This window comes from Scomber japonicus, chromosome 8 (genome assembly GCF_027409825.1).
Source record: "Scomber japonicus isolate fScoJap1 chromosome 8, fScoJap1.pri, whole genome shotgun sequence".
In the NCBI taxonomy this organism is placed as follows: Eukaryota; Metazoa; Chordata; class Actinopteri; order Scombriformes; family Scombridae; genus Scomber; species Scomber japonicus.
Window position 1 is genome coordinate 13,083,615 of NC_070585.1, and position 14,406 is coordinate 13,098,020.

Here is a 14,406-nt window from a genome sequence, read left to right on the forward strand (position 1 = left end):
GCCCTGTGTTTTGCCTCTCAGGCTACATACAGTCTGTCCTGCCATTATTAAAGAAAGCACAATAAACAGTTTCATTATAATTTGTTGTTTGTTTTGTATACACTCTGTGGTTTTTCACAAGAGGCATGTTTGTATCCTCATTTTTTTGCTCCTCACTTTAAAGCAAAGCACAAACCCAGTCTGTGCTTTGATAATCTTGATATTTGATCATCTTGAACTTCATCCATCATTTCTTTAACTAAACCTAAACTGTTGTCTCCCTTAATCTCTTTCAGACAATGCTCAAGGACGACTCCTTGCTACTCATACCAAATGTATTGAAGGTGTTCTTGGAGAATGGACAGATTAAGTCCTTTACATTTGATAGCCGTACCACTGTTAGGGTATGTATTCACAACAGCTCTGCATATGTGAGAGGCAACTGAATTTACAGTCTGATGTCCACAAGAGCTGAAGGATGTCAAAATATTTATTTCAGGATTTCACATTCTCAAAAGATTGCAATGGGTCGTAAAAAATATCATAATGTTTAACAGTACAATCCATTTGCACTTTGTCACATACGTATCTAATAAGTAATCATTTTCAGGAGAGATTAGAAAAACAGCTCTCATTTTGTGAAACGACATCCTATCAGCTTTTGGAATTTAAAATTTCATTAACGTGATTAAGGACATAAAGCAACAAATGAATTCAGTCACACAGAGGTCATTTTCTGTCTCTATGTCAGTCTCTAAGATGAGTCTGACATCTCCGAGCAGACTCATTAAATAGACTCTATTAGATTTCACAAATCTCTCCTCTGCTCGTGGAGGGACAGACAGGGAGAAAAGGAGAAGCACAGAATCGCTTTAAAGGAGCGATAGAGGAATCTCTCCCCTGTCAGCCTAATTAAATGGAATTTCAGCATAATAAGAGGTCACAGATCAATAAAACAATAATACAGATTAAATCAATGGCACAATAGCAAGGTTGTGTGCCCATTAGACTGTCTGCCAGCTAAAAAGCTAAAGAAGTGCTCCTGCAGTATTCTAGGCTACAATCTATAGCATTATGTGGGTCCTTCAGTTGATTGTGTGACTTCCCCAGCTGTCATTTAATACAGACCATACAAGTCAATACTGTTTAAACTGCTTGTCCTTGCTTTTTAGAGACAGCTGTTGCTTAGGTTACATTGGTAAGTCTAAGTAATTGTTTAGAGAGCAAACCATTAGGGCACAAATTTTAAGTCTCTTAATGAGCCTTCAGACTGACACCGAAAGCCAAACTACAGGAACATCACTGCTGCAGAATCCCCTTTAATGTCCAAGTCTCTAATATATTAAGAGGGGAAAGAAATTATCTTCAGGCATAGCTCACAGTTGGATTTAATAAACCATAAATTTCCCCTCAGAATTTCTCTGTGCATTTTAGGAAGATAGGAGGATATGACAAAAAAGCTCTACATCATTCATAGATAGTGATCTGCACCACACCAAAAGTTTACCCTGCTCTCCGCGACACAGACGTTATTTTCTTAAATTGGAGGCGCTCACTGTGCTGAATAAAAATATCTGTGGAAGCTGTCTGCTGCTCTAAACGACAAACATGATATCAAAGTAAAGCCAAAACAGAAGATGGATATCAATTTGACAAACTACTGTGTACAAGCATGGAGTGCATGAATTCAGGGTAAAAAAAAATAGCCTCCATACATCAAATACATGTATTTCTTTAAGTAGAATGTATTCTTACTGTGGATATGTATTTCAGTCTCTAATCTGTTTCCATCTCTATTCTTCCAGGATGTGATCTCCTCCCTGCAGGACCGCCTCTCACTCCGCTACATTGAGCACTTTGCCTTGGTGCTGGAGGCAGGTGGTCTGGACCAGAATCAGAGGCTGCATCTGCTGCAGGAGAACCAGCCTCTGACACATGTGAGAAACAGAAAAAAGAATAAAAAATGCTTTTACTCATGAATATTTTTATGGAATTAGGAGAGCAGAGCTGAGTCCAGACAGCATCACAGATGCATCCAATATGTAGTCAACCCTGTTCACCTATGAAACATTTCTTTATAATATTTGTGACTTATACCAAATATGATGTTGGTTATCTAGCTGATACTGTCATATTCCCTCAGGTGGTGCATAGAACCTATTTCCAAGGGATGAAGTGTCTGTTCCGCATCTGCTTCTTCCCCAAGGACCCTGCAGACCTGCTGAGAAGGGACCCTGCTGCTTTTGAGTACCTCTATATACAGGTAAAGCACTGGATTAAAGGGGGATTAAGAAAGATGTCATTCAATCTCATGACACTGTTGGAAAGCGGTCTCCTCAAAGAGCAAGGTGTGCCAAGAGGGAGCCAATGATTAGAGGCTGTCATAGGCAGCTTGTTTTATTTCACAGTTTCCATTAGATTATGTTTGCCTTCTTGACTGATTTTAGGGGTGAGTTAGTAAAGTGACAAATGCCAGAGTCAGACTTTAGACACAGAGGCCATGTTGTAGCATCTTGTTGCATTCACATCAACACTCATTGGAAGCGGTCCGTGACAATTAAGCTAATGATAGAAGGATTCCCGTCTTTAACACGTATACAAAACAACAACATTTCATTATGTCCTCACAGAGTCGCAATGACGTAATCAAGGAGCGCTTTGGCATGGATTGGAAATCTGACATCACATTACGATTGGCGGCGCTCCATATCTACATCACTGTGTCCTCCGCAAGGCCTAATCAGAAGATGTCTCTCAAGCATGTAGAGTAAGTCTGCAAACTAAATTATCCTTCAAATGAACTTCTGACAAATTACATACAAAAATGTATGTATTGCATTTTTACCAGTACCAGATCAGTGAGTCCCACAATGAAGTTTGTTCATTCAGTAATATCTAAATGATTAATAATTCATCCCAATAGTATTAAAAACTCAAATTAATAAAGGATCAGTTTCCCTGGGCTGTTATGAGACAAAGAAATCCATTGCTTTGTGAAATTACATCTCTCCCTCAATTTGCTCATTTATTCTTCAAAACCTCAACCTAGCAAGTAATTAGCCTCTGCTGTCACAACCACAGAAGCAGAACAGATCCACTGTGCTTGTAATAAACTAGGGTGGCCATGTCAAGCCATGGGTTGTAGAAGATGCAAGCTAGGCTCACTGTGTCTTTCTGTGGGATGATAAAAGGTATTTGTCTTTGTTGAGATATATTTCCTGGACTCTAATTAACCATTCCACTGTCATTTTCTATTGTGTATACCACTGTTCTCTATATCACAGAAAAGAGTGGGGACTAGAACCTTTCCTGCCCCTCACTCTGCTTCCAACAGTGAAGGAGAAGAATGTGTGTAAGAGCCTGTCTCAGTTGCTGAAGACCTACCAGCATCCACCACCGTCAGGCAACAAGGTGCTGCTAAATAACGAATAAATAAATAGTGAAAAAATGTTAATTGTAAACATTTCCATATATGAAACATTTTGAAAAATGTTTGTGGATGGTTTTAGTGCCTTCGGATATACTGCTGTTATTTTCAGAGGAGCTGAGTTAAGATGTACTATGACTTGAATGACTAGTAATCTTCTCATACATACTGCTGTTATTACACATTTATAAGCATTGAACACATATAGACCCCTCCTCCTTCCTATTTTCTCCTTCTCTTGATTACAATGCAGATTTAAATCACAACACTTTGCTTTATAGAAGCGTTTTAATGTATTGTATTTCATGGTTATGTCTGCATGATAACCAGTCCTTTATCCTCGGACAAGTCCTTCATCTTTATAGATGTAACTGTTGCATAAGACTTTGTTAGAAACATGTGTGGCTCAACATTGCCCCCATGAGGACATATGATGGTCCAGGAATCAAATTGAACTTTTTTTTACACTTGCCAAATGGTTGGTGAATGTTAATATTTTTCCCAACCACTCAGTAGATTACCATTGTTTTTTTGGCCAGTGAGTGAAGCAAATCTACCAACTACTTGCATATTTACTCGCATTTGACTGATAATTTTGGTATCCTGCCTGTCAAAGATGAGAGTTTCTAGTTTATCATTCTGTTGACAGGTCCCTCCTCTCCAAGGGAAGCTGCAGTACATGCGTGTACTCAACGACCTCCCACCTTTTGGAGGAATACTGTTCCACACTGTTGGACTGGTAATATGTTTTGAACCTTTCTGTGCAGGAATACTACATGTGTACCTCTTTTATTTAATTCCTAGTTTCATTTACTTTCCTTATGTGTCTCTAAAGCTGTACATCAAGCCATACAAAGAGCTTGCTTCTTACATGTACTAATGTAGCATCTTCAAGGAATTGTCTAAAGACAGAATTTTGAACAATATAATGTTTTGTTCTATAGTGTATGTAAATAATTATAAATCTCTTGTGTTCTTCTATAGGATGAGAAACAATCAGCTACAACACTACTGGTGGGTCCTCGACATGGTATTAGTCATGTGATTGACCTGAAAAACAACCTCACAACAGTTCTGACCGAGTTCAGCAGGGTTGCCAAGATTCAGCTCTATCGAGAGAGTCAGGGAGTGGCACGTGTGGAAGTGACAATACATGAGGCCAAGGTATTGAAACAAATCTCAAAAGATGCATAGTACAATGGCATATAATACAGCCAAGACACAGATATTTGTGTTGTTCAACAATTTAATAAATCTAATTTCATCAGGTCATTACAAAATGAGCAGGCAATGCTCATTGCCTGTCCCCTAAACAGTCTCCTAATTCCCCTCCCTGCCACCCCCTGCAGCCCCTGGTATTACTCATGGAATGGCCTGATGCCAGTAACTTTGCGTGCCTCATCTCTGGCTACTACAAGCTGTTTGTAGACCCTAAAAGGACCATCTACTTCCGGACCCCTGGTCAGTCTCAGCTGACCAAGGCAGGTATGTTGGAAGTCTTCTTAGCCTATAGCAGTTAATGTTAACTATATGCTGTGGTTAGGCAGTATAAACTAAATGTTACAATAATTTGCAGAAAACAACATTGTTTACTTTAAACTTTAAAACAAAAGATCCATATCGCACAATTAGAATGGTATAATTAAAGTTATTCTTCCAACATATACCAGCATTATATTAGACATTGCATGTCAGGCAATATTTGGTAATTTTCATATGGTCAGTCCACATTGACATTGGTCTGTTTGTTCATTAACTGAAACCATCACCAGGTTATCCTTGAACTACCATCCCATGGCGCCCTCTGCTGTCTCTCTTCCTTCTGCTGTCCCATCTCCATCTTGACTCATTGGAATGAGATAGTCCATATTTATTTTTCCCAAGATATAATAACATGGAATTTTGCGATGCATCTTGCTGTACTTTTTGCTGTAATCACATACATTTGTACAAACATGAACAGATCCTCTGCCATCTGCTGTCTCAACTTGTAGTCCACATAAAAGAAGGATCATCATACCATCACATTCCACCAGAATCTAACCTTCCAACCTCAAACAACCTTCAACTTCCAACATCCATCTCCAAAATAACAATAATCCGCATGTGACCACCAGCTGTTGACTCTGCTTTCCCATCTGGATCATCTCTACTCCCACAAGTTCTTAATACCTCAAACTCTCCACTGCTCTAACAATTCTATCCTCAGATTACAGAAGCTCCCACCATGCCCACCCACGTTCTGGGGCAACCGGCTTGCCAAGTGGAGGGCGACGAGGGGACGAGAGGGAAAGCTCGCACAGAGAGTCAGGGTCTTCAAGGGCCATAGTTCCTGCAGAGTCTCAGCATCTAGGCCTGTGTCATGTCCACCTTCAAGAACAACAACAATTTCAGGAGCTCCAAATACACGCTGAGGCTGAACTTGACATAAATGAGAACTTTATTTCTCAAGAGCCCCCTGGGCGACCCCGCACCAAGTCAGATCCCACACAGCAGAGTACAGAGGAGATTGCTGTGGTTTCAGAGGGCACACCAGTGGAGAATGCAGGATTTAGAATCCGAGCACTAACACTTGGTTTATCCCAGAAAACCTCACGATACTTCTGTGACTCTTGCAAAGCTAGGCACAGGGCAGAGGGTCTATCAACAGCAGTGAACAGTAGTGGTAGCTCGGGGAAATACTGCTCCAGTGCTTGTGCCTCCCGAGATGGAGGCGCTGTTGATCTCATGGCCTTACCGCCACCCGGAAATGAAGAGGAGGAGGAGGAGGAGGCAGATGATGCAGGAGCAAAGCTGCAACCACCACCACCTGCTATTGCTGCCCCACCACCCGGCTTCAGGGACAACAGTTCAGATGAGGATGACCCAAAGAGAGGAAGGAAGGCTCGAAACAGTGCCAGCCAAGGAGTCACCTCTGGGAAACTGTCCCAAACCAAGGAAGATGTGCCTGTGACACTGATTGATAACGTAGCCACAAGAACAGTCAGAGATCATGCCCAGGAGCTTGATGATGCTCTGGTGTCCACCTTACAGGCACTGGAGGCTTTGGCAGCTTCTGAGGACTACCCCCATCACCCCCAACAGCCAACACAGACTGCAGGTCAACAGCCTCAGTCATGCCACGGCCCACATCTCACTTACAGAATTAACAGCAGTAATCTAATAATCTAACAAAAATTTCACTTCTTTTATCAATTAACATTACACAGCACATTTGCAATGAAACATCATTGTATTATTACTAAAGAGACTCCTCTTGTGAAAGGACAAACAAATCTAATAATCTCTCAAAGTAGCACAGAATTAAGGTAGAGTTACCTCATACCTACAGGATGCGAAACAAATTGACCTAATAACCTAAACTAGACTTACATGAAAGTCAAGTAAGTCAAGTCAACAACATCATGTATATCTTGAAAATATCAAAAAATAAACATTTTGACATATTTTATGAACATAGTCAGAATAATAAATATGCTCATCTTTGCACACTTCGCAAGCACACACATAGCTGCATCTGCATGCAAAACCTGCAGTTATTTTATGGAAGCCTATTAGTGCATAGTGCGTAGATAAATCTAACCCTTAAGGACTTTGGAAATTGAAATTCAGTAAAGTATTGTTTTCTGTTTGTGATTAAGATTAACCCTCTCTACTGCAAATGTCTGGTTCAATAACTAAAATAAACTCTAATATGATCTTTTCATATTTATGTGCATGTATTGATTATATCTTGATCATCCTAATAGTGTGCTGTTTTGCCTTCCTCCTCAGGGCTGATTGTCTTAGCTGCCATTACACCTGAGTCATCATTGGACTCAGGCCATGAGACCAACTCCTCTGAATTGACAGATGTTTCTGAAATGGTGTCGGCTATGAAACAAAACCAGAACCAGGCCTACCTGCTGGCTCACCATATCAACAAGGAACGTATCCTCTGCCGCCGTGACTTTCCCCTGGCTATCCCTGGTTGCACTGCAAAAACCATAGGGACTGGGGCCTTCTCTGTGGGTCAGATTCGTGCTGGCTGTCCACCCAAGCAAGTAATCCTCAGCAAGACTGTTCCCTTTAAAGTTAGCCCTAGTCAAGACTCTGCAATACTCAGTGTTGTAACAGAGCAGGGAGGCAATCAAGACACCACTCAGACTGGGCAGAAAGCAGAAATGAAAGCAAACTCTGTGTCCACCAAAGCAAACACTCCTGATCCCCCTTCTAAGTCACCTGAAGAACTTAAAGTGTCTGATGATTCACTGACAGCTCAAGTGAGTAGAGATCAGACATTATCAAATTCTTCTGGGGAGACACTGAGTCAAAATGTTTCTGAGGGCATAAAGGGGAAGACAACAACACCTCTTAACACAGACCCTAGCATCAAAGCCTTACCTATCCTCTTGCCTGTGGACAGAACTGCCTCTGCCAAGATTTCCCCTACTATTATGTGCCAAGATGCCGAGACTGCCTCTAGTGAGACCATGAAGCCTTCAAGCTCAACAGAACTGCTGCCAGTTGATGACCTTTTCTGCACATGCCCAGTGCAACAGGAGCCAGGGCCTCAGTTAAGAATAAAAGATCCACAGGTTCAGAAGGTAGTAGTGTTTCAGTCCTCCTCCCCCACAGATGATGAGCGCCTTCGTGCCAAAGGCCTTCAGCTGGCTAACAGTAAAGAAAATGCAGTGAGAGTAGGAGCAGATCCTAGTTTGTCAAAACCCAGCCCTCAAATACAAAAAAAGTATTCCCCACGTTTGCCAGTAAAATCAGAGAGAAAAGAGGAGGCTGAAAGCAAGACTGAGGGTGCCCAGGGAAAATCCCATCCTGATTCACAAAAATGCCCCATAAAATCATTACCTATTTTAGATGATCTAACAACACCTAGCTCCGGTGTAGATAAGGTCTCTACTCTCCCAGCCAGAGATTCAAAGAAACAGGGCAGTGGTAAGGGGAAGTCCCAGCGCAGTGCCCCTTTCTTGAGCTTTAGAAACCTTCTTTCAGCTACATTTCCAGCAAGAATGCGAAGAGAAACAGATGAGCGAAGGGCTCAGTTGCAGAAAGTCCGACAGTATGAACTAGAGTTTTTAGAGGAGCTGCTGAAACCCAAGTCATCCCAGGGGGAATTTTTGCCCCAGGGATCCTCACCTGTACCCTCAGGCACTCCTTGTGCCTGCCAGCTCCGCACCAGCCCTGTCCTAAAGGCACCTGGTATCTCCAGGGAGCAGCGACGCAGCTGTGACTGTAAGAGAATGGGTAGGGGCATGCGACTACCGGACACACCAGTTGGCTCCACAACAGAGGCACAGCACAGAGGCAGAGAGAGAACTATCTCGAAGACCACTCCAGCAGTCTCCAAAGCCCCTCACACCCAAGGTGCTACAAGGAGACCTCAGACCTTAGAGATCAAGACAACACGAATACGTTCTACCAGTCTTGAGTCAAGAGAGCCAAGGGGTGAGCACGGCTCCTGCTTGCCGACCTGTACTTCACAAACAGATTGCATGGGAGCGCCACAATATAAGAAGCTCCAGAGGCGATACAGCATTGGAGAACTGGATAACAGCACTAGCACACCTGTTTATGCGGAGGTGAAGCCCAAAGCCAAGAGTCTTGAGAAGGAGATGGAGAGAGTAAGGGCCACAGGACTGAGGCTACCCACCCCCATCGAGCCAGTGCACACACAGTCTCACCAGGCAGAGGGGAAGGGAAAAAAGGGTGTGTTTTTTATTCAGGGAGAGGAGCTACTGCGTGAAAGTAAAGAAGGGACTGGGGAGGTGCTGCTGACCTTGCCTAGTGAAGACAGTGATGAAAAGGATAAATGTTGCTCATTCTGTTTCTGCTACAGGAAGTGTGAGGCAGCTGATGAAAGTAGTGAGAAGGATGAGCTCTCATACTCCATACCTCTTCAGGTCCTTCCAGGCATGGAGCTGGATTCACATACTTTTCCTGTAGTAAGCAAAACACTCCAGGTTCTTAATGCAGAGGACTGCAGCGGAGAGGAAGAGGAGGAGGAGGAGGAGCCACAGACACAAGAGATTGACCTAAGAGCATGTGGTACATTGGAGGGGAGCCTGGCACGGGTACAGGCTCTTCAGGGGAAAACTTTCAGCTTACCTGATGGTTTCCTAAATGCTCAGTTGGATGCTAATGAGTTGCTAGCAATCCTGCGTCAGTGTGCTAACAGCCCACAAGCTGAGGGTGAGGCTCGTCTTCAGCCCTCACGGATTGCAGAATACAAACAAGAGCTGGCAGTGCGCTTCAAAGAATTCAGAGCTTCATGTCGGCGGGTGGCAAGTGTTGAAAAAAGCCCAACACGAATGCTTGCTGTTGTCACAGCTAGCTTTCAAGTGTTGTGTGAACTAACTCAAACCTTCATCAAATTGGTCAGAGGAGTTCGTTCAGAAACCCAAAGGCTGCAGCTGTTGAGAAAAGTTGAGGAAGTAGCTATCAACTATACCTTGCTTCTGCGCGCAGCAGAAGAATCAATGGGACACTCAAGCAGCCTGCCGACAAAGACAATGAGTCCTCAAGTTTCCTCTAACACTAATAACATGAGCTCACTCACTCGACCCATCAAAACTCTTCCTGCCCAGTAAAAATAAATCTGGCAGGGATGTAATCAAAACAACCCTGAATGTGGGTGGCTACTCTATCCAAATTCATTATTTATTTATTGTTTACATTTTTTACAGAATGTGCAATGAATCATCCTCAGTAAAAATTGCAATGCAGCTGTTCCATCCCATGTTTACAGGCCCTGAGGTAGCCTCCTGGATATTGTTTTGAAATATAAAGATACACCAAACTAATGCACAATGGAATAAGAACCCTACAATAGACTGGGTAACACAGGGCTAATCACCTCACATCAATATTCACAATATAATAAGTCATTATGGTATAATATTTTATATGTAATGTAGATTTGAGTTGTGTCTACTTAGCAAATAATATAAAGTTTTGTGGAGAAAAAAGGTGATATATATTTGAAATGTATTGAGTCAAGAGAACTATAAAAATTATAATAAACCATCAGAAATAAATGTATGCTCTGGACAAAGATATTTCAGAAATTTTGTCAAGTAGCTACTTCTGTGAATTGCATAGTCCAAAGCGTTGGTTGGTTAGATGGTTATGTGCTTGTTTGTTGAATTTTCTAACTGTTGTAATTCAAAATGGAGATCTCTGTTGGCTATGTCTGGCGTACTGATGCAAGAGTCAAAATGTAAATGGTAGTGTTTGAAAAACGAAAACCGCCGAAAGATAATTATGACATATTTAACTATATTGATGGACAGAGGACCATTCTTACAATAACACTGCAATGGTATGAAACACACCTGCTCACGGCAGACAATGTAGCAGAGACACAAGTCACAGTCTTATCCTCTGTACAGTCATCAGCTGTAGAGAAGGAGTACCCACACTGTACCTAACACACAGAGTATTTTACACCATCACTGATCCATATCTCACTTGCATCTCACTTGTCGTGACATCGTTTTAAATATATCCATCCACTTGCAAGTGAGTAAGCTTATCACTAGGATTTTACACAACTTCTGAAATTAGCTCTGAGGTTGAAATGTATCTTTTAATGTTTAATTCAGTGTTTTTTATTCACTCTGCTGCTGAAAACTCACTTGAGTCCACACCACCAATTTTACATAAATCATCTCCTCAAAGCTAAAACGTACCCGTTTCAAAGGATCCTTTGTTTTTATTCAGGTTTTCAGATACAGTATAAACAAATTTGCTTTCTATGTGCTGTTCTACATTGTGCAATCTAGCAAATATATAAGAAACACACAAAGTAGTTTTCTATGTATTTTAATAAAAGTAACACATCTGTTTCCTGTCTGAAATCTTCTTTGTGTCTCATCCTCTTGTTACTGGAAATGAATCACAGAGGCTTTATACTTGTGCTGGCCTAATATGTATACTGGGCATACTGTTAAAAGAAAGTGCTGTCAAACCAAATTAATAGAGACAACAAAGCTGCGAAGAAACGTAATATTGCTGTTTCTTACAAAAAAAAAAAAAGGAAAAAAAGGTCAGTCCTTTGGCATACAACACAGTACTCCAGTAAACCTTACTCAAATGTTCATAAAATCCTGTATATGATGACTTGTGATTATCTGTACTTACCTATTTGTTTTGTGCTCTTTAATGATGACAGTAACCATACTGTACATCCTTGAATGAAGGTATTCGGCTGTTAGGTGGCAGGAAACTAACTATAGTATACTGAATGCCATACAATAACATGGACATAACAAATAAACTTACAAATGCAAAATATTTAACATAAATCAGAAGTCAATTCTGGTATTCATTTAATGGTACCTAAATGTATTACTCTGGTTATTTTTAATCATTTCAGCGTTGATTATTCGTTATTAATTAGGGTGGGCAATATCGATATTATATCAATATCATGATGTGAGACTCTTCTCTAAGATTTTGAATATTGTAATATCGTGATATGGCATAAGTGTTGTCTTTTCCTGGTTTTAAAGGCTGCATTACAGTAAAGTGATGTAATTTTCTGAACTTATCAGACTGTTCTAGCTGTTCTATTATTTGCCTCTACCCACTTACTCATTTTATCCTCATTACTGATGATCATTTATTAAAAAATCTCATTGTGTAAATATTTTATGAAAGCACCAATAGTCATCCCTACAATTGTTATAATATCGATATTGAAGTATTTGGTGAAAAATATTGTGATATTCGCCCAACCCTGTGTGTGATTCTACATCACAAACTATGTGATTATTCATCAATTTTGCAATATAGCCATCAATAACACCTTTCATTTTACATATTTTACACATTCACGGTGTCTACAAGCACTCTCTTTTAACAGTTTTTCCTTCGCTGTTGATGTGGCATTTTCCATAACCATATACAGTGTTTTCTCTGTCACTGTACTGCATGTTTTCCCTATTAGACTTCAACCCTAGACTTTCAAGGGACAGATACTTTGGTCACTGAAGATGATGATACTGTTTGTATAGATAGTTTTCCAGTTCTATAGTGGAAAAAACAGGCAAAAATTAAAGGCCGTGGTGGCATATATGTAAATGTTTTCCACATGATATTCGGTATGAAAATGTATTATTCTACACTGTAAATGTAAATAATAAGATCAAATATTTGAGAGAATAAGTGACACTTTTAAAACATTACTTGTAACCTGAAGATTTATCTAAACTCTTTTGTAAAAAGGAAAAGATAAAACATGTCTGTAATGTAATTATTTATAGTAGTAATGTAACATAGAGACTAATAGCAAAACATATATTTTAAAGAGTATATTATGAGTATAAAGCATGGGACATGTTTATTTTTATAAACAAAACTATCAGACAATATTCTCTCATCAGCACTTGAAATTTTATTGCATTACTGATAAACATTTCTATGGTTGTCATTGTCCAGTTGCTTTGCTAAACTGTGGATTTGTCTGTGTTTCATTCACACAATGAGCCATGGCTTAATCCATTGTTTTCTTTATGTGCACCTATTCATTCCTGTCTTAATTTACTGTCAATGATCTTGTCGTCACTGTGGTTTTCTGTCTGTGTACAAAGTTAACCCATGTTTTAAGAGCAATAAAGTATATTATATAAACTCTTTCGGAGAATTTGGAAATGACATTGCATGCTGTAAACTTGCAGAAGTCATGGTGTGTCCGTTAAAATGACTTCAAACGAATGACGCCACGTGAAAGATAATTATCTGGAAGCGTTTTTCTGCTGCTTCTAGCAGGTTCTTACTGTTGTGGATGCCTCATTCATTTGCCTCTGGCAAAAACTAATGTTGACTCAACAATGTACATATCACACACTTGAAACAACAACCATTCATGGTAAATGGTTTTATGGTGCTGCTATTTAACATAAAAGTACTTACTAGCTTTTTGTGTATGTTATTTGTCTTATTGCTAAGATGATTTTAAAAAGTAGATATAGTATAAACTTAGCCAATCTCCAGCCAAAATATTGCAGTATGGTTATGTTACAGTCAATTATAAAAATGGCAGTAAGAAAGATAATCCAGTAAAAATATAACAAGTTGTGGATGTAAGAAATCTCTCTCACCATTTTACACATAAGTCAACCCTAAATACACAGTACTACGTTGCTGTAATCGTTAATAGACTTCATTCATAGAAGGCATTTTGACATGTCACAGTGGGAAAAGCACAGGTAACAAAATAAAGTTCTATTTAGTTGCTTTAGTTTATGCTAGTCACAGTCATAATGCCTTACTGGGTTAGGGCTAGCTAGAGCAAACACTTGGATATGACAAGACAAAATACCTGCTGTGAGAAAAGGCCTATACTGTTGAACTACCAGTGCTGTCCCTTCCCCCCCAGTTGTTTTTTCATTCTTACCTCTTTTAGGGACTGTATTTTGCTGGAACACATGTGTTGGTTGTCTTATATGAACATGTTGTCTCTGAGGCCCTACAGAGCCATTGGGACCAAAATGACAACGTTAAATTTTGTTCTTATGAAAATAAAATAAACAGTTCTTGTTACCTTTCCAATTTGTTCACTAGATTACTTGATTGATTACTAAGTGTGTATGAGATATTATATTTTTAATTGCATATACCCGACACCAAAACATATATAATTTTAGCTAATTTCTTCAGCGATTTCTACTACATATCCAGTTCGACATTCTAGCTCACATTTTCAGAGGTCCCGTAAACATTTGGGGATTCAAAGTCTGGGTTTACAATATCCATTAATTTTAAGAATATTTTTTTTAACAATTATTTATAGCATTAACTCACTTTTTCTTATTCTTCTTTGATTATTGTTAGCGGTTGGCAAGCAGTTTATATGAGCACGAACTCGCTTTTTAGTGCACATATACGCTTTTATCTTTTTATCAGTTTGTGCAGGCTCATTGAATGATGCCTCACGCCAGGATGACGTAATCACGGCGTCGACGTAAGTGAAAGCGTGCGCGCCACGCCGCGGGAAAGAACCG

The 14,406-nt window shown here is 40.0% G+C and overlaps 1 protein-coding gene across 1 annotated transcript; it reads left to right on the plus strand.

The window, feature by feature from the left end:
• The first annotated feature begins 275 nt into the window (after positions 1 to 275).
• Positions 276 to 10,038, plus strand: frmpd3 (FERM and PDZ domain containing 3). The gene is made up of 10 exons (XM_053323963.1): positions 276 to 383; positions 1,785 to 1,916; positions 2,123 to 2,242; positions 2,610 to 2,746; positions 3,264 to 3,390; positions 4,056 to 4,145; positions 4,391 to 4,570; positions 4,756 to 4,891; positions 5,616 to 6,506; positions 7,181 to 10,038. Exons 1-10 carry the CDS (start codon positions 279 to 281, stop codon positions 9,988 to 9,990), a joined length of 4,728 nt encoding a protein of 1,575 aa, XP_053179938.1. The 5' UTR covers positions 276 to 278; the 3' UTR covers positions 9,991 to 10,038.
• Positions 10,039 to 14,406: the final 4,368 nt, after the last annotated feature.

Bases quoted from the DNA above. Each gene is read 5' to 3' on its own strand.
- frmpd3 (XM_053323963.1), top strand. From the start codon at position 279: ATGCTCAAGGACGACTCCTTGCTACTCATACCAAATGTATTGAAGGTG. The intron at 1,917-2,122 runs GTGAGAAACAGA...ATATTCCCTCAG, and splicing joins AGAACCAGCCTCTGACACAT to GTGGTGCATAGAACCTATTT. The intron at 4,571-4,755 runs GTATTGAAACAA...CACCCCCTGCAG, and splicing joins TGACAATACATGAGGCCAAG to CCCCTGGTATTACTCATGGA.